At 36.2% G+C, this 21,319-nt stretch overlaps 2 protein-coding genes across 2 annotated transcripts in view; both read right to left on the reverse strand.

Moving 5' to 3' along the window:
• Positions 1 to 4,907: 4,907 nt before the first annotated feature.
• Positions 4,908 to 6,323, reverse strand: LOC135202871 (uncharacterized). Its single transcript, XM_064232327.1, has one exon. The coding sequence runs from the start codon at positions 6,321 to 6,323 to the stop codon at positions 4,908 to 4,910; it is 1,416 nt and encodes a 471-aa protein (XP_064088397.1).
• Positions 6,324 to 6,390: 67 nt separating this feature from the next.
• The window catches only part of LOC135203215 (uncharacterized), a 94,694-nt gene continuing 79,765 nt past the window's right edge, over positions 6,391 to 21,319 (reverse strand). Inside the window, exon 2 of the mRNA XM_064232971.1 lies at positions 6,391 to 7,538. Coding sequence (XP_064089041.1) covers positions 6,393 to 7,538 — 1,146 coding nt within the window. The 3' untranslated portion in view covers positions 6,391 to 6,392. The remainder of the gene's footprint in view (positions 7,539 to 21,319) is intronic.

The following is a 21,319-nucleotide window of genomic DNA, read 5'->3' on the forward strand; positions in this document are numbered from 1 at the left end:
CGCCCTCTATCTGCAAGCATGTCACTAGGCTATTAAGCTCACATAAATACAAAAATATTTCCCAAAGCAGATGAACATAAAATAGAACAAAATGATTAATAAGTCATAGAGATAAAAACCCAAGTCTGCCCCACAAAGAAAACTATTAAGTTATCATTCCACTCTCTTGGCTTAGTCTAAGTACTTACTCCCAGACTCAAAATGTCATTTGTTACATTGTATTAGTCAAGTTAGAGAATCCCATCTCTAGTATCATGGTATAGAGCTGTCATGGTAATCACTGTATAACAAGGAATTATAAGATAAAGGAAAGGAAAACGCATCTTCGAGAAGTTCTGCAGCAAGTAGGCATTTGCGCACGTGTTGGAGGTGCCTGTTCTCATGATGGTTCTAGAATCGGCAGGAGTTTTGTGAAACGCAACACGTGCCATCATGTCGTCAGAAAATGCAGAGAAATATGATGCAGTACTTCATCGAGATTCTTCTAAGACGTTCTGGTCATCTCGGGAGTCTGTGACGTTTATGCTCCGTCCCGTGTAGGCCCCACCCCCCAGGTCACCGTATAAATACGACTGACGAAGTAGGAGAGAGAAGAGTCACAGATCAGATCATCAGTTAGAGATCAGAGATCATCAGAGAGAGATAAGAGAAGAAGGAACAGACGAAGGATAAGAGGGGAAGTCTGCGCACGAGAGCTTGGTCGAATTCGAGTCAAGTCGTCCAGTTAGTGAGAACGACCGGGGTTTTTGATGTTGAGCAAGCCTTGAGAGAAGAAACTTTCTACAAGATGTTTCGAGGAGTTCCTGCCCTTTGAGTATCAAGAATAGACGTTGCTTTCTGCAGCACGGAGTCAAGAAGACAACTAAATTTCCCCGTTCTCCTTTGTAAAGCCATTGCTTCGAGTTGCAAAACTGGCCAACAAGTACTTTCATTACCCCACTGTTTCCCCAGTTCACGCATTGTAAGATGTTGCCTTTTTTATGTAAATAGGAGACACCATTCTGCATTTATCTTTGTTAGTAAGCTTGTAAATAAACCTTTGTTTTGTTAGTGTTTCTTTCTATATTCATATCCCCAGTTTCAACTGTTGGTGTTGAATTCTTTTTGTTTATCATAATATTGAACTTGAAGCGGACCTCTCTCGGTTCATAACAAGAGCCCATCTTGAGATGGGGGTTTTCTCCCGACACTTGGCGTTCCCTCAACCGTCTTTCTTCCTATCACAAAGGAATGTGTCTTTCCCTCAAGTGCCTTGATCGGTCAGACCTATGATATATGTACAAACGAATGTACATACCCACCACGCCTCAAAACCACCTGTGGCAACAGTACGGACTGCCACCAGCTTAAAAACGCACACGCATCAGATTCCTTCATTCAAGAAGGCTGTCTCTACAGCGCACTCTGTCTCCAAGCAAGAGCAGCTGACACAATATGTAATTCACTAACGCATCAATTCATACCTGTAAGATGGCTCAGCCACCTATGTCCTTTGAGCACGCCTGTCACACACCACATCAGCAACAAATGCACAATGTATCAATTTGCCACATGATTTAGGGCTACCTCCGTTGCTGGAGCCCTTGTGACTCGCCCGATGCACAGAAGTTTAAGAACTCCTACAGCACAAATTGTGATCAGTATGACGGCGAGCATGACCACTATTATTGGAATTGTGTAACGTTCATTGATGAAAGGCTCATCCTCGTCACTAAGATAAGCAGAACTCGACAAATAGTTGTAGATGCTGGTTGAGTACGTAAACCACCTTGAAACAACTCAGCACGCACCATTATTCAGCGTCTGCGACCCTTGTAAGTGTATCCAACACCCCTTCATCGCGAAACTGTAGATTCGACATTTTCTACTGAAGGAAATGTGGTCACCACCCCGTTGTCAAGGAAATACCCCGTGACTTCCATGCAAGTGCTACTCGCACCCGCCTCATAGAAGATTGTAGACTTCTGATTTATCCCAGAATGTATCCTGAGATGATATACCGAAGGCAGTCCATAGAATCGCCATTCGTGTGTAGACTCGACTCGACCTCTGGTACTGTAGAACGAAGTCGTTTCCATCGTCACCATCACGTGAAGTTGGGAATTCTCTAAAGTAATCGTGTGTCCATAACATGATCATGAAATAACTAAAGTCTTGCTTTACCCCATAAATCCGTCATTAATTAATATACTCAATCTCCTAGTCAAATACTAAAAATTCCTAATTAAACAAAATATAATCTTTACCCACTGAATCCTCACAAGTAATCCCATATCCGACAAACACACTATCAAAAGACAACCCATAATGTCTAACAGCAAAAACCCCTTTTATTGTTTATATAACCAACCTCCATGAAATATAATGCCGAACACCCCTTTATCTAACTCACATACCCCGACAAATTATATCTCCTATCTAAAATTGAAATGCTATTTAAAGCTTAACACCAATTACAACATCTCTCATAGGAAACAAAAAAAAAAAAAAAAAAAAGATAATAACAACAATAATAAGTGAACTTTCCCCCATTACACAGCGCACATAAGAGAAGAAAAAACATATATAATTCAATATTTTTCCCAAAATGCAATATGTACCGTTACGGAATTTGCTACCGCAACAATCCCATCAACCAGAAACGACCAGAAAACAACCCTCTTACATGATAAATCTCCATAGTCAACATCTAAGAGAATAGTGCAAATCTCCGAGTAATCAACTCCAAAGAAAAAGATCAGCAACCAGATTCATCACAGCATTATCAGCAAAAATCCACCTGTGAATACCTCAGGTGCTTCGAACCGCACTACAGATTTGTCTAGTCAGACTTACAACACCAGAAACCCTTATTCTCCAAAAAATTTTATACTGACACCATATAATCACATTCCACAAACTTATCATCAGGATATCACCAAGGTGGCCCCCCCCCAAAAAAAAAAAATTTCCTTAAATCATAACTCCCCATGACATTACCCCAATTATATAAAACCCCAATGCCACCTATTCGGCTCGTAAAACCACAGAAATTCAGCCCCAAATATTATACACAGGAATTATCACATGTTTATCATCACGTTTCTCAGCTAAAACAAAAATTTGCCGTATTTCCAAACAACTTCCCACATAAAATATTAACCCCGAAATCTTACGCCAAAACGCGGCAGATTTGTGCATAATAAGAAAAAAAAACAGTAGAAGGAAATGAAAGGGAAAAAAAAAAACGTTAAAACATTTCACCACCAAATTGGAAAAACCAGGCAGCAAGAAAATAAAAGAAAAAAATGCAATAGCGTGACAATATATTAATCACCACAACCAATTCTTTTCAATTTCGAGATATGTGTTAACCTCGATCGACCTGTTTTTTCCTCTAAGACTACAAATCTGTTCCCAATTTTCTCCTCAATGACTTTAAAAGGACCTTCAAACTTCGGGCCTAATTTGTAGTTCAGTTCATTTCTCACATTAAGTTTTAAAAATACCTTGTCTCCGACATTGATCTTGAGATCAGATGTGTCCCTGATGCGGACAGTACATGGCTCTGTGGTTATATGTTGATTTTAGCCCCGTTCAGTGTTGATTCTCAAATTGGGTATCAATAACATTCCATGGTCCTTTTGTAGGTACTTTATTATATAAACCATGAGCCGTTAATTGAGTATAACTGAAAACAAAAGAAAAACACTTTTAGGCTAATGCCTTCGAAGCTATTGCCACATACCCTACAAAACTGGTAGGATGCCATTGGCTATATCAAAGGTACAAATTAAAACAATATCAAAAGGTACAAAAATACATATCATAAGCAAATTAACGTTATCTTACCACAATTTTGGGGACTTAATCCATTAGACATACAACAATGAAGAAATCCATGACAAGCGTCACGTTTCATGTGCTTGAATCTGACGCAGCAGTTGTTGTGATTGTTTACTTCTACCCAGTAGAGCGGGGAGTAACTCGTCCACCTTGGTAGAATGTATTTTAGTATTGTTTCAAAACTCAGATATGACTGGATATGCTAATGACAGTAACAATGGCTCCCCTAAATTGTGATAACAATTTAAACAATAACTATACTATTGGGGAATGAATATGAGATTCTTTACAAACTATAAAATCACAATATACAGGTTAATGCATTCCATACAAAATAAAAATATACAGTACATATTGACTTAAGTGCTCCCTGATGGGGACTTCCCTGTTGTACTTTCTAATAACATTACAACTGAATGAATAGGCCTTTCTAGAATTGTAGCTGTCTTGTGGCGTTTACCATTTTCATCAAGAAAAGCATCTGCTACTAACAATTTAATTTTTCTAACATGGCCAGCTTCATCTGGGTTTGTTTCTAATACTCGGCCTAACATCCACTTGTTGCGAGGTAGATTATAGTGTTTGATTAAAACTATATCATCAATTTCTACATTCCTTTGAGGCTTTAACCACTTTTGACGTATTTGTAACGATTGTAAGTATTCTCTTTGCCACCTTTTCCATAACTGATTAAGAAGATATTGTACACGCCTCCATTTTTTCTTTGAAAACATGTCCTCTTTTACAAAATTACCTGGAGGAGGCAAGACTACCTTAGACTTCAATGTCAGAAAATGATTAGGTGTCAAAGGTTCCACATTTAAAGGATCATTCAAGTTATCTGTGGATAATGGTCGCCCGTTTACAATATTTTCTGCTTCAGTCATGAATGTTCTCAAAGATTCATCGTCTAAAATTTTACTATTGTTAGATAGCAATACATTCAAAATATTTCTAACAGATCTTATTTGTCTCTCCCAAACACCACCCATATGACTTGCATGAGGTGGGTTCATTTTAAATGTTATAAAATCACATTGGTCCTTTAATAATTCATTTTTAATATTTTCAACATTCATTTCTCAGAGGCACTTTGCAAACTCCTCTCTTGCACCAATAAAGTTACTACCTTGATCTGAACGCAGTTGTGCGCAATGGCCTCTTCTACAAACAAATCTCCTATAAGCATTTAAGAAAGAGTCTGTACTGAGAGAATGGGCAGTTTCAATGTGTATTGCCCTAGTTGACATACATGTAAATAATACACCATACCTTTTGAGCTCTTTTCTACCTTCCTTAATTATAAATGGACCAAAATAATCAACTGCACTGTAAGTGAAAGAAGAAGACATTTCTACCCTATCCTTTGGTAAATCGGCCATCTTCTGTGTAAGAGAATCATGTCTAATTTTTCTACAAGTTACACATTTTGATATATGTTTCGCTACTAAGGATGATCCACTTATAATCCAGTAACCACTAGATCTAATTCCATTTAAAGTTAAATTTCTACCTTGATGGTGTACTTTATTATGATAGTGACAGATTATCAATTCAGTAATATGACTATTCTTTGGCAAAATCACAGGATATTTTACATGAACATCAAAATTACTTCTGTGTAATCTACCACCCACTCTTATTAAGCCATCACTACCAATAAATGGATCAAGCTTGTACAAATTGCTAGATTTCCTTAAACATTTATCAAATTTGTTATTGCTTATACTTAACAACTGATATTCATATTGAAAAGCTTCTCTTTGGACTAATTTTATAATGGTAATTTCTGCCTTGATTAGCTCTTCTACAGACACATGAGCATACTCAGTATATAATGATTTCTGTTTCAATTTATCAATAAATCTATTACATAAAGCTAATGACCTTCTTGCACGTGTCCAATCTGAGAAGTAATTAAGTCTGGTAGCATAATTATTATCATCAGTGTTAATTGCCAGTGACACTTTCTTTAATTCTGGATCTTCATCTGCAACTTCAAATGAACATAAAGTTTCATTATCAGCATTATCATGTTTTAAGAATTCAGGTCCATGCCACCACATATAGTTACTAGTCAGATCATGAACAGACATGCCTCTTGAACATAAATCAGCAGGATTATCACTTGAGGAAACATATCTCCATTGTTCAGGTAAGGTATGACTTCTGATTTGCGCAACTCTGTTTGCGACAAAAACCTTAAACTGTTTACATTGATTAGCTATGTATCCAAGAACAATTGTACTATCTACCCAAAATACTTCTTTACTAATATTGACCTTCAACTCCTTTTTTAAGAAATAACTCACCTTCACTGATGCTAATGCAGCAGTGAGTTCTAACCTAGGTTTCAAGGGAGACACTCTTGATTTAGCCATAACTAACCTAGTATGTACTTGTCCATTTGCATCTGTCATTCTTAAGTATGAGCATTGACCAAAACCCTTCTCACTGGCATCAGAAAAATGATGTAATTCATAGTCTATGACATTCATGTTGGCTGGTTTATAACATCTCTCAACTTTAATATCTTTCAATTTGGGTAATTGACTTAACCAGTTTTCTCATTCAGTAATAATAGTTTCAGGAATAGGATCATCCCAGCCAAGGTCTTGTTTACATAGGGTTTGCAAAATTTTCTTACCTGTAAGAATGAATGGTGATATCATGCCTAGAGGATCAAAAATAGAGCTAACTATGGATAAAACATTCCTTCTAGTACTAGGCCTTTGAATGGATTTGACATTAAAATTAAATGTATCTGTTTCAGTACACCACTCCATACCTAATGTTCGTTCCACTGGCAATTTATCTTTCGTTAAATCAAGATTCTTAACTGATTGAGTAACTTCATCAGGACACATAGCCTTTAAAACTTCAGCATTATTGGCAACAAATTTGTGCAAATGGAAACCACCCCTTTTACATATCATCTGACTGTCTTTGGCTAAGTTTATGGCTTCCTCCACTGTAGCTACAGACTTTAAGCCATCATCTACATAAAAGTCTTCTTTAATGAACTCTGCTGCCTTTTCAGTAGTTTTATCCTTAAATCTATCAGCAGCAGCTTTCAAAGCATAGTTTGCAACAGATGGAGAGCTTCTAGCACCAAATAGATGAACAGTCATCCTATATTGAACAATGTCACCATCTAAGTCATGGTTATCAAACCACAGAAATCGTAAAAGATGCCTGTGTTCTTCATTTACTAAAACTTGGTGATACATTGCTTCTACATCACAAGTAAATGCAACAGAATGATTTCTAAATCTACACAAAATACCAGCTAGACTATTTGACATGTCTGGTCCCTGAAGTAAACAATCATTCAAACTTACATTTTTATACATAAAAGAGCAATCAAATACTACTCTGAGTTTGTCAGGCTTTCTGGGATGGTAAACCCCATGATGTGGCACAAACCAAACCTTTCCATTATTTAGACATGTTTCATTCAAAGGAACCCTTTCGGCATAACCCTTATCAATCATATTCTTCATGAAATTTATGTAATCCTTTTTCATGCTTACATTCTTCTGAAGCTTTTGTTTTAAGTTGGATAGTCTTTTCTGGACTACTAACTTATTATCTGGGAACTGAATATCACCTCCTTTGAGTGGCAATGGAATTTTAAACTGTTTACCATCAATAATCTTAATACCATTACTAACAATTTCAATAAACTGTCTTTCTTCTACTGACAAAGCTACCTCATCATCACTAACATTACTTATGAAATCAGATTCAAACATCTCTCTGACATGATTGAGGATCAAAACACTCTTTTACGTTTGGTGGTTACTGTAAAAATGTTATTTGATATCTTGGAATTTATTTCAATTTCTTCAACTACAGTTCTATTAACAACAACATCACTTTCTAAATTATTCTCATTGACATTTACATTACCAATAACTCCCCATCCAAGAGCTGTTCTCTGACCATAGGGCTCATTTCCAGACCCAGGAATGATTTCTAAAGGTTTGACAGCTTTTATACAGTTTATACCTATTAATAGACTGATCTCAATGTCAGGATTATACTCTACTAGCCTTCCAGCAATTTTCTTAAGATGAGGCCATCTTAAAGCTGAACATTTTTTAGGGATTTGTGCTCTTGCAGGAATAGTTTTTCTAGAGTAGACACATGGTAAATTTACAGTACTATTTTCATTTATGCCCTTCACTGATAAACCAAATACTTTAGTACTTTTTATAGCCTCTTCACCCAGCATAGTCGCTATCTTGATGACAGAATTTTGGCCATTGACATTCATATACCTTAGGACACTTTCTTTGATAAAACAAGCATCTGACTGATCATCCAATACTGCATATACCATGACCTTATTATTTGTATCTCTATGGCTTAACCAAACAGGTACAATCATTGAGTGAACATCAGCTGAAAAATATCTGTTAACATTAATTCTATTAGCTACAGCTACAGCCTGTTCTTGTTGGGTATCACCAGAACTTGGTTTTTTATTCAAAGTTTCATCATGGAGAATTGTTGGGTGCCACCTCATGCATTTAATACATTTCCTTGGTCTTTTACAATACCTTGAATAATGACCAACCTTGAAACAACCTCTACACATTTTTTTATTTCAAATATTGGTTTCTTTGAACAAGATCAAGTTTTAAGAACTCTGGGCATTTTTCCATATCATGGTTTTGTCTACAGTAATAGCATGTAAATCCTACATTTATTTTACTCTCGGCTTGTTTTTTCATTTTTACCTTTTTTAGATTTATTTTCATCAGATGCAGCATTTGTAACATTATTAACTTCATTAAATTAGTAGCAAATGATGTACGCTTTGCAACCTTACTTTGTGGTAGTTTTTCTTTAGGTGTGAATACAGGTATTCCTCCCTATTAAGTGGCACTTGGGGGTAAGAATGATGTTGGATTACATGCCTTATTGGCTTCATCACTTATGAACCTTGTTAACTCTTCAAAAGATGGATATTCCTCTTCATCAATTGTGATTCTTTTAGTTACTATACAATTCCATCTCTCTGCAATTTGAGCAGGCAACTTCTGTAACATAAGTCTGTTTTCCTTAGGATCGTTAAGAAAATTGCTAAGTACTTTATGATTCCATGGCTGTTTTACAGTGTTCTAAGAAATCAGAAAATTTCCTCAAACCTGGACCATCATTAATTGTAATCTTAGGCCAACCTTCAAGCTTGCTTCTAAAGGCATCAGCAACAATAAATTTATTTCCAAACCTATCATGAAGTATCTTCCAAGCCTTGTCATAAGCCTCTTGGGTGCCAAAAGAAATAAGATTATCAATGGCAGCTTTAGCCTGACCATCCGTATATTTACCTAAGTAGTACAATCTTTCAGCAGCATCATCTGTTTTATATTCAATTAATGTAATAAATGATGCTTTCCATTGAGGGTACTTCAGCAAATCTCCAGAAAATACCTCTGGTTCTTTAACGGGTAAATTGTCTTTACGCTGCCTTGCAGCAAACAAGTCGGCTAGTTTCTCTAAGTTCTGATTTTGAAGATCAGCAAAACCTTTTAAAATATCCCATTGATAAACTTGACTGGACTGTACGTTATCATTATTGATAATGTTAGGTTGTTCATGAAAATCTGCCAGGGGTTCATGAGTGTGTAGCCTTGGTCTATTAACATCAGGTTGTGTATTGCAAGTGAAGGCATTTTTGGGATCTACTATTAGCCTAGGTTCACCTATTACCTCATGGGATGCCTCATCTATAGTACTACAACCTAGCCTAGGCTCATTTGGTATTTTGAAATCTGAGTTCCGGTTTGTTTCTTGGCCTAGCCTAAGTTTACTTGGCTGTGAGTGTCCTATGGGCTGGTAATTATAATTATGGTCTAGCCTTGCTTTCCCTGGTTGTATGAAATCTGTTTGAAATTTAAACACCTGAGCATTTGGATTTAGATCAGTCATTCCCTTTATTTCTGCCTTCCTTTTGTCTAAATCTTTGTCTATACTATCTAAACCTCCAGCAAAGGAAAGGGACTTTTGTACACTAGAACCTGATACTGAATAATTTACAGCTCTACTATCCTCAAGATATCTGTGCAAGAGACCTTCAGTGGGTTGGTTATTTTCACCTAACGGAAAACTCAAGCATGACTGTGGATCAGTTTCATTTTCTTCCTCTAAAATTTTATTAACTGCACATATCTCAGCATTAGTGGCTTCAATTTCTTTGTCAATTTCTAATTTCTTTAAATCTGCTCTAGCCTTCTCCATTATGTCATGGTATTTTCTTTCTGTGCCTAACCTAGCCAGTTTTGTGCTTAGTTCTATTCTCTTAGTACTAGAAACACGTGAAGATTTACTTACACTTGTATGATGTGACCTACTAGATGAAGACTTTGACTTTAGAGACACATTTGACATTTTATCATCTTGGTCATGTTTCATTATTTCTTTTAATTTTGTTAACCTAGTGTGAATTTCAAAGTATATTCCCTGGTAATTATACTCTAAACTCTGTACAATGTCAACCTCTGGTATTTCTGATTCTTTCACTTTAGAGAGAGTTATGTCAATATTCTTTAATTCTATTTGAACCGCCTATTTTGCGAACATCCTGTAGTAGGCCTACATTACAATCATTTTAGAAAGTCGCCAAAATCTGCTTCCTTATTTATCTTGCCCAACAATCTCTTTTGTTTTTTGAATTCAACAACCAGAAGATCAAAATTATACATCTTACCTTTTTCTGATTGAAATCTCACTCGTTTACCCATACTAGGGTAGAATATCACGACAGGCCAACCCTCATCACGGTAGACGGGTCTTATTCACTCGATATTTAATTGGTGAAACATGAATACAATTGCAACTCTAAGCATACCATTTAAAAGACTGAAGTTTCGTCAACATATTGTGATATATGAAAGCCCCATACGAACTAAAATAAGCATGTGAGCTCTTCGTAAAATATGTTTTCAAGGCAGTTTTGAAATCCAATATGGCGGCTACGTTTTGCATGGACGGTTCTCATCAGTGACGGCCACCATCTTTCCCCAGCCTTCCCAGCACTCATTTGAACAATGTTAGCGTATGTATGTAACGTTTATTGATCTTACTCAAGATTGCAGTTGTAATCAGCACAATAAAACAACATTTTGTTGCCTATATTAGTGAAAGTATGAAACTTGTTATTCCCGGGGTTATGGTTGGAACTGAATTCATTCTTACCTTGTAATCGGCGGTTTTTCTCCTTACTGCCATCACAACTGAAACTCCACAGTGCTTATTTGATTGTTATTATACACATTTTGGTCTCAGTTCACTCCACATTGCACTTTAAACCCGTTGCTGTTCCTGGTTTCTAAGCACGCGCCATAAACACAATTACGAACAGCAGACGACGACAGACGACGAAACTGCAAAAGTTTTTATTCCCTAAACTGTTTACTTTACTCGTTATTTAGTTTAAATTTACTTTGTTATTTAAAAATTTTGATTTAATTCATGTATATTATCCCTTTTTGCAACCAAATTACCCAGAAAAATTTACAGATATTTCTAAAGTAGATAAAATCAAATGTTTCTAACGTTTTCGTACATCTGGCTGCCGAAAACCATAGAGGAACGAATACGGAAAAGTGCAGAGGAACGACTAAGTTTTTTTTTTTTGCTTTTTTGTTTTGCTAGCACTTTTCATTGATTTCCAGTCTTTATTAGTATTTTGAATTTTTTTCTTTAATAATCGTATGCCAGAAATAAATGTAACCTTTAATGTTTGCATGCTTTAATGTTTGCATGCTAAGAATGGCAAAATCATCGTTGCCACATTAAGTGGAGGCTTCACACATACGCCGTTCCATTATATAAACTGTTTCCATGAATTCTAGTTGTCATAGTAATGCAATAATGATAAAATTGCTTTAATATTTATGTATATATACTTCTAATACATAGCCTAATTTCACCAATTTCAACGTTTTGTGTGTAGTCTTATACCCAGTTTGGAGGGTGAATACATACCGAATGGCAACAGAGAGAGAGAGAGAGAGAAAGGAAGGCGGAGGAACGAAGGCGAAGAAAAGGGATGGCGTGGAGGGGGGGGTGGGGGTGGGGAGAGGGTAGGTGGAGCTTTATACACGTGTTCGTATCCATTTCTGCATAATGGAGTTTTTGTCTCTTGGTACAAGGACAAGTGTCGTTATTCTTTACGATTAGTGATTCACGATACCCTTATAAATTACGGCACTGGGTGTAATGCACTATAGCAAAATCTCGTTCTGTTATGAGTGTTCGTTACAGAAATAGGTATTGCCCAAAAACGTGCTTGCACTGTCTCTGAAACCATAGTAGACATGCTGCTTAGTTGTCAATCAAGTTTTATAACCAAGTATTTTTTACAAGCTAGCTATTGAATAAATTTGTATTTTTCTCAGTCAAAATATATGCCCCTCAATGCTAACTTTCCTCTTTTACGACTTTCTGGTCATTGCAAATTCGGGCCCCATAATTTCTTATGGTGCGAAAACAGACAGAGGCCCATGGACCGAAAACGATTGCGTCACACTACGGCGATAATCCAGCAGTAAAACATCTTCATATATCCAAAAAGTAAATAATAAAGATATATATGAGCATTACGATTATAACAATTACATGTATAGCTGATAACAATCTGCATGAATAACTGGTAAACTGTTCTGCAATGACAGTTGAGTATAGCAATTATTTACAATAGGTACGAAAGTCAAGATGTCGTGAAGTCATAATACAGAACTTAAAAGAACGTTCTAATTCAGAAAAATAATTACTTAAATTTGAGTCAGAGTTGAGTTACTTTTTCAATAACGAATATTTTCAAATTAATCATCATAAATATGTAAAATATTGATGTTTTACTACTTATTTAAAAATTAGCTAAGAGCACGCTTCTCGTCATCTTCTACCAAAACAGCTGTTTACTCCTGGCTTGTTGTTGTTGAGAAAGAAATCGTGTTTGCTTGTTGTGATAAAAGTGCTCCAGCGTCTGTGGGTACAAGTGGTGTGCGGATTTATCACAGGAAATGGAAAGTTTGTTGACACAAGCGACTCCGTAAACATCGAGATGGCGTCAATCTTCGAAACATTTTTAGTTGTAAGTAAAAATTTCTAAAGCGTTTTGGTGAGATTTCCACTGCCGTGGGCGCCATTTTCAGTACCCTCTGTTTAAATCTTAAAATTTGGCCTTAATTTCTAACTTTGGAGAAAATACTTACTTCGAAAGGAGAGTAGAGGTCTTTAGCTCCGTTTCTCACCAACAACAAGTCGCGACTGATGCCCATCTCGGGTGTCAGGACGCGTTATAATGTACTTTTTCGGAGGGTGGCAAACATTGATTGTAGGTGGCCTGGTTGGCCTGCCGTGGTAATCTACCCTAGGTGACATAGGCCTAGGCCTAGGTTTCAATGAATGCAAGTCTTGCTCTTCATCTTGGCCTAAATGTTGATCTTCATGTTTCTCTTGTTCATTAAGCTCCATTTTCTTGAGTCGTAGATTTTCCACGTTGCCTTCTACGTAGGTAAGGTTAGGCTCCTATTCTTGGGTTCCTCAATCTTCATCCTAATTGTGTTATCTTGTCCCTATTGCGGACAGTACGTGGCTCTGTAGTTATATGTTGATTTTAGCCCCGTTCAGTGTTGATTCTCAAATTGGGTATCAATAACATTCCATGGTCCTTTTGTAGGTACTTTATTATATAAACCATGAGCCGTTAATTGAGTATAACTGAAAACAAAAGAAAAACACTTTTAGGCTAATGCCTTCGAAGCTATTGCCACATACCCTACAAAACTGGTAGGATGCCATTGGCTAGGTATATCAAAGGTACAAATTAAAACATAATATCAAAAGGTACAAAAATACATATCATAAGCAAATTAACGTTATCTTACCACCATTTTGGGGACTTAATCCATTAGACATACAACAATGAAGAAATCCATGACAAGCAAGTCACGTTTCATGTGCTTGAATCTGACGCAGCAGTTGTTGTGATTGTTTACTTCTACCCAGTAGAGCGGGAAGTAACTCGTCCACTTTGGTAGAATGTATTTTAGTATTGTTTCAAAACTCAGATATAACTGGATATGCTAATGACAGTAACAAGATGTTTTACTAATACTAGTTTATTGATAGCAATGGTTCTTAAAGGATTACCCCAGTGTTTCAAGACATTTTCTAGTGAAGTCAAGAAAGCCCTTAGATCTTTTGAAGAGACTGAAAGAAGCCAGCAAGTAGGCCTAGGCCTATCCACAGGTGAAGATAGTGTTATGAAAATTTCCAGTAACCCTAGCAGCAGAAATCCCTTCGATAGTGGTAATATATTCACTGGTACTTGTTTTTCTTGTGGAAAGGTAGGTCACAGGAAGTCTGATTGCCCTAATAGACATAAGCAGAATTGATATGATTATCATAAATCTCGCTCTCATAATTCGGAAAATTGTAGAAGTAAGGCTAGCCCTAAACCAAGTGCTGCAAAGTGTGTAAATGATAAGCCTATCAATGATGATGATAGTATTTCTCATTCATTTGCTTTTACTGTGCATGATAATTTTACTATGAGTAAGCCTAAGCCTAATGACCCTCCTGGGCCTAGTACCCCTGCTAAGCCTAGCCTTAATGGGAAGTCATGTGATATTAGTGCACAATGTTTATGTTTATTGGTAGATACTGGGGAAATTCTCATATTATATGTGATAGAAATAAGTTTAAGAGTTTTGAAAAAGATTTTGATTCATCAAATCATTTTATTGAACTAGCTGATGGCACTAAAACTAATGCTATAGTGATGGGCAAGGTTTTACATGATCATAATGGTAATTCTCATAATGTAATATTAGGGAATGTTTTATGTGTTCCTTCTTACAAGCAAGACATTTTCTGTTCAAACAGCCACAGAAAATGGAGCATCTGTTCTTTTTACCCCTAACTATGCTAAACTTAAAGCAGCAGATGGTACTATTTTTTGATGTAGAAAAGAAAGGTAAATTATATTATATTAATAATGTAGATTCTACCAAGAGTAATTCTCAAACTGTACAGGAGTGGCATAGAGTGATGGGTCATTGTAATGGAAGGGGTTTACTTAAATTACCTGAAATTGTTGATGGTATGAAAATTAGTAATAAAGGTAATTTTGATTGTGATATTTGTGCTAAGGGTAAAATGTACCAATTCAGGAACAGAGAGCCAGACAGACGAGCTACTAAGCAGCTCGAATTGGTCCGTTGTGATTTATCTGGTCCAATAGACCCTGTTGCAAGGGGAAGTTTTAAATATGTGATTTCTTTTGTGGATGATTATTCTGGATTATTTGTTGTACATTTATTGAAATGTAAGAGTGATTCTGTAAAAGCTACTCAAAAATTTCTAGCTGATATTTCTCCATATGGTTCAGTAAAAATATTGAGGACAGATAATGGTACTGAATTTACTAATAAAGATTTTAGGTCACAAATTATATTAAACATGAATTTTCTGCTCATTTGCCGCACCAAAATGGCACTGTAGAGAGGTCATGGCGTTCAATTTTCGACATGGCTAAATGTTTATTACTAGAAGCTGTTATGTATGCAAGACGTTATGTAACGAGCGCGGGAAATCTTAGCTCCGCAGACACGTTCAGTTCAGAGCTATTGCACTCTGTTGCATAATGCGTAAATGTTATAAGTATAACCAATTATTATTGTGTTAGTATCGAGTCCGACACAGAGGCTTCGATCTTATAAATTCTACCTCATGTATGAAGGATATGATTCCTTATTGTGTATAGAGCTTCCATGCTCATATGTTTGTTATGATTCTATTATATACGCTTATTGTATTTTGTATATTCAACTACCCGCCTTCTTCAATGTAGTTTAAGCCAATAAACTCAAGCAAGAAGATATTGCTTTATTATCGCCCTTCATCCCGGAACCTCGGCGACGAGAAATGGAATATTACCTCCAATACTAAAACACCATCTTTCCCTCTACCCACAGGTAAAAGTGACGAATTGTCATATGGGTCATATAACTAAAGCAGACCCAAAATAATGACGACAAAACAGAAGCAAAATTACCGAAGAATTTGTGGACCTATGCAGTAAAGACATCTGCATATATTTGTAATAGATGTTATAATTCAAGAACTGGTAGGACACCATATGAGATGATGACTAAACTTAGGCCTAGCTTAAATAATATGCATGTATTTGGTAGTACTGTTTGCTATGGGTATGTTCAAAATCAAAAGAAGTGGACGCTCGCATTGAGCAGGGGATATTTGTAGGTTATGACACAGAAAGCCCAGCTTACCTTGTATATTACCCAGAAATTGATGATGTTAAGAAAATCAGATGTGTAAAATTTACTGAAAATTTTCCAGAGGAAAGAAATGTGTGAATATATTTTTTATGATGAGTTTCCATTGTATACACTAAGTCCTAAAGTTTCAGATCCTTTAGAAGTTGAACATGTAGCAACAGATGATGAAAAGAAACATAACCAGAAAATATCCTAAAAAGGAGAGACATAAGCTAGAGTATCTTTATGATTATGACACTGACACAGATTTATCTAGCATAGTAATATGTTCTGTAGATTATTGTTATAGGGTTACTGATATACCTAGAACATATGATGAAGCAGTTTCATCTCCCGATGCAACTCATTGGAAGGAGGCCATGAGGGAGGAGGTGAAATCACTTGAGGAGAATGACACATATGAACTTGTTCCTCTACCTGGTGATCGCTCTCCGGTGGGGGTTAGGTGGGTTTGTACTGTTAAACTAGGACCTAATAATGATGAAAAATACAAAGCAAAAGGCTATTCACAAATTCAGGAAATAGATTATCAGGAGACTTTTTCCTATACATGTTAATGCAGCTTGCTATACAGTATGGTTTTATGGTACACCAAATGGATGTAAAGACTGCATATTTGAATGCAGATATTGATTGTGAAATTTATTTAACTCAGCCAGAAGGCTTTATTAAAAATGGTAAGAATGGTGAAAAACTCTATTGTAAACTGAAAAAGTCATTGGTCATTGTACAGCCTCAAGGACAGTGGCCGCAACTTGGACAATCTTTTACATAATTTCCTCTTATCTAACAGCTTTGAACAATCTTTTGCAGATCCTTGTGTTTACACTAAATGTGAAAATTATGCGAGAGTAATAATTATATATCATTTGGGGTGATGACATATTGATTGCTACTGATTGTAAGAAAGTCCTAGATGGTGTGAAAATTCCTTTATGTAATAGATTTAAGATGAAAGACTTGGGAAAATTAAATGGGTTTTTAGGTATGGAATTTATATTTGAGGAAGACTGTATTAGAATGAACCAGTGTAATTATCTGAAGAGAGTTCTTGATAACATGTTGAAGAAAAAGTCTCCTGATAATCTATTTCCTGAATTTGTGAATAGCCTTTTGCTTTGTATTTTTCATCATTATTAGGTCCTAGTTTAACAGTACAAACCCACCTAACCCCCACCGGAGAGCGATCACCAGGTAGAGGAACAAGTTCATATGTGTCATTCTCCTCAAGTGATTTCACCTCCTCCCTCATGGCCTCCTTCCAATGAGTTGCATCGGGAGATGAAACTGCTTCATCATATGTTCTAGGTATATCAGTAACCCTATAACAATAATCTACAGAACATTTTACTATGCTAGATAAATCTGTGTCAGTGTCATAATCATAAAGATACTCTAGCTTATGTCTCTCCTTTTTAGGATATTTTCTGGTTATGTTTCTTTTCATCATCTGTTGCTACATGTTCAACTTCTAAAGGATCTGAAACTTTAGGACTTAGTGTATACAATGGAAACTCATCATCAAAAATATATCCAGACACATTTCTTTCCTCTGGAAAATTTTCAGTAAATTTTACACATCTGATTTTCTTAACATCATCAATTTCTGGGTAATGTACAAGGTAAGCTGGGCTTTCTGTGTCATAACCTACAAATTTTCTGTGCCATAACCTACAAATATCCCTTGCTCACTGCAAGCATCCACTTCTTTTGATTTTGAACTTACCTATAGCAAACAGTACTACCAAATACATGCATATTATTTAAGCTAGGGCTAAGTTTAGTCATCATCTCATATGGTGTCCTACCAGTTCTTGAATTATAACATCTATTACAAATATATGCAGATGTCTTTACTGCATAGGTCCACAAATTCTTCGGCAATTTTGCTTCTAATAATAAACATCTAGCCATGTCGAAAATTGAACGCCATGACCTCTCTACAGTGCCGTTTTGGTGTGGCGAATGAGCAGAAAATTCATGTTTAATATAATTTGTGACCTAAAATCTTTATTAGTAAATTCAGTACCATTATCTGTCCTCAATATTTTTACTGAACCATATGGAGAAATATCAGCTAGAAATTTTTGAGTAGCTTTTACAGAATCACTCTTACATTTCAATAAATATCAACAATTAATCCAGAATAATCATCCACAAAAGAAATCACATATTTAAACCTCCCATTGCAACAGGGTCTATTGGGCCAGATAAATCACAATGGACCAATTCGAGCTGCTTAGTAGCTCGTCTGTCTGGCTCTCTGTTCCTGAATTGGCACGTTTTACCCTTAGCACAAATATCACATTCAAAATTACCTTTATTAGGTACTAATTTTCATACCATCAACAATTTCAGGTAATTTAAGTAAACCCCTTCCATTACAATGACCCATCACTCTATGCCACTCCTGTACAGTTTGAGAATTACTCTTGGTAGAATCTACATTATTAATATAATATAATTTACCTTTCTTTTCTACATCAAAAAATAGTACCATCTGTTTGCTTTAAGTTTAGCATAGTTAGGGGTAAAAAGAACAGATGCTCCATTTTCTGTGGCTGTTTGAACAGAAAATGTCTTGCTTGTAAGAAGGAACACGTAAAACATTCCCTAATATTACATTATGAGAATTACCATTATGATCATGTAAAACCTTGCCCATCACTATAGCATTAGTTTTAGTGCCATCAGCTAGTTCAATAAAATGATTTGATGAATCAAAATCTTTTTCAAAACTCTTAAACTTATTTCTATCACATATAATATGAGAATTTCCCAGTATCTACCAATAAACATTGTGCACTAATATCACATGACTTCCCATTAAGGCTAGGCTTAGCAGGGGTACTAGGCCCAGGAGGGTCATTAGGCTTAGGCTTACTCATAGAAAAATTATCATGCACAGTAAAAGCAAATGAATGAGAAATACTATCATCATCATTGATAGGCTTATCATTTACACACCTTGCAGCACTTGGTTTAGGCCTAGCCCTACTTCTACAATTTTCCGAATTATGAGAGCGAGATTTATGATAATCATATCAATTCTGCTTATGTCTATTAGGGCAATCAGGCTTCCTGTGACCTACCTTTCCACAAGAAAAACAAGTACCAGTGAATATATTACCACTATCAAAGGGATAACTGCTGCTATGGTTACTGGAAATTTTCATAACACTATCTTCGCCTGTGGATAGGCCTAGGCCTACTTACTGGCTTCTTTCAGTCTCTTCAAAAGATCTAAGGGCTTTCTTGAATTCACTGAAGCTATCTGTAGTCTCCTTCTGGGTTATTACCGTAGAAAATGTCTTGAAACACTGGGGTAATCCTTTAAGAACCATTGCTATCAATAAACTAGTATTAGTAAAACATCTGATCCCAAGATCAATGTCGGAGACAAGGTATTTTTAAAACTTAACGTGAGAAATGAACTGAACTACAAATTAGGCCCGAAGTTTGAAGGTCCTTTTAATGTCATTGAGGAGAAAATTGGGAACAGATTTGTAGTCTTAGAGGAAAAAACAGGTCGATCGAGGTTAACACATATCTCGAAATTGAAAAGCATTGGTTGTGGTGATTAATATATTGTCGCGCAATTGCATTTTTTCTTTTTCTTGCTGCCTGGTTTTTCCAATTTGGTGGTGAAATGTTTTAACATTTTTTTTCCCTTTCATTTCCTACTGTTATCTTTCTTATTATGCGCAAATCTGCGGCATTTTGGCGTAAGATTTCGGGGTTAATATTTTATGTGGGAAGTTGTTTGGAAATACGGCAAATTTTTGTTTTCGCTGAGAAACGTGATGATAAACATGTGATAATTCCTGTGTGTATGATATTTTGGGCTGAATTTCTGTGGTTTTACGAGCCGAATAGGTGGCATTGGGGTTTTATATAATTGGGGTAATGTCGTGGGGAGTTATAATTTAAGGACAATTTTTTTTTTTTTTTTTTTGGGGGGGGGACACCTTGGTGATATCCTGATGATAAGTTTGTGGAATGTGATTATATGGTGTTAGTATAAAATTTTTTGGAGAATAAGGGTTTCTGGTGTTGCAAGTCTGACTAGACAAATCTGTAGTGCAGTTCGAAGCACCTGAGGTGTTCACAGGTGGATTTTTGCTGATAATGCTGTGATGAATCCGGTTGCTGATTTTTTCCTTTGGAGTTGATTACTTGCAGATTTGCACTATTCTTATAGATGTTGACTATGGCATTCCACAGAGATGTATCATGTAAGGGGGTTGTTTTCCGGTTGATGGGATTGTTGCGGTAGCAAATTCCGTAACGGTACATATTGCATTTTGGGAAAAATATTGAATTAGATGTTTTTTCTTCTCTTATATGCGCTGTGTGATGTTGGAAAGTTCACTTATTATTGTTGTTATTATCTTTTTTTTTTTCATTTCCTACGAGAGATGTCGTAATTGGTGTTAAGCTTTAAATAGCATTTCTATTTTAGATAGGAGATATAATTTGTTGGGGTATGTGAGTTAGATAAAGGGGTGTTCGGCATTATATTTCATGGAGGTTAGATATATCAACAATAAAAGGGGTTTTTGCTGTTAGACATTATGGGTTCTCTTTTGATAGTGTGTTTGTCAGATATGGGATTACTTGTGAGGATTCAGTGGGTAAAGATTATATTTTGTTTAGTGAGGAATTTTTAATAATTGACTAGGAGACTGAGTATATTAATTAATTAGTCGTCTTCTTGACTCCATACTGCAGAAAGCAACGTCTATTCTTGATACTCGAAGGGCAGGAACTCCTCGAAACCTCTTGTAGAAAGTTTCTTCTCTCAAGGCTTGCTCAACATCAAAAACCCCGGTCGTTCTCACTAACTGGACGACTTGACTCTAATTCAACCAAGCTCTCGTGCGCAGACTTCCCCTCTTATCCTTCGTCTGTTCCTTCCTCTCTTATCTCTCTCTGATGATCTCTGATCTCTAACTGATGATCCGATCTGTGACTCTTCTCTCTCCTACTTCGTCAGTCGTATTTATACGGTGACCTGGGGGGTGGGGCCTACACGGGACGGAGCATAAACGTCACAGACTCCCAAGATGACCAGAACATTTTAGAAGAATCTCGACGAAGTATTGCATCATATTTCACTGCATTTTCTGATGACATGATGGCACGTGTTGCGTTTCACAAAACTCCTGCCGATT

Source organism: Macrobrachium nipponense, chromosome 33 (assembly GCF_015104395.2).
Source record: "Macrobrachium nipponense isolate FS-2020 chromosome 33, ASM1510439v2, whole genome shotgun sequence".
In the NCBI taxonomy this organism is placed as follows: domain Eukaryota; kingdom Metazoa; phylum Arthropoda; class Malacostraca; order Decapoda; family Palaemonidae; genus Macrobrachium; species Macrobrachium nipponense.

Bases quoted from the DNA above. Each gene is read 5' to 3' on its own strand.
- LOC135202871 (XM_064232327.1), bottom strand. From the start codon at position 6,323: ATGAATGTCATAGACTATGAATTACATCATTTTTCTGATGCCAGTGAG.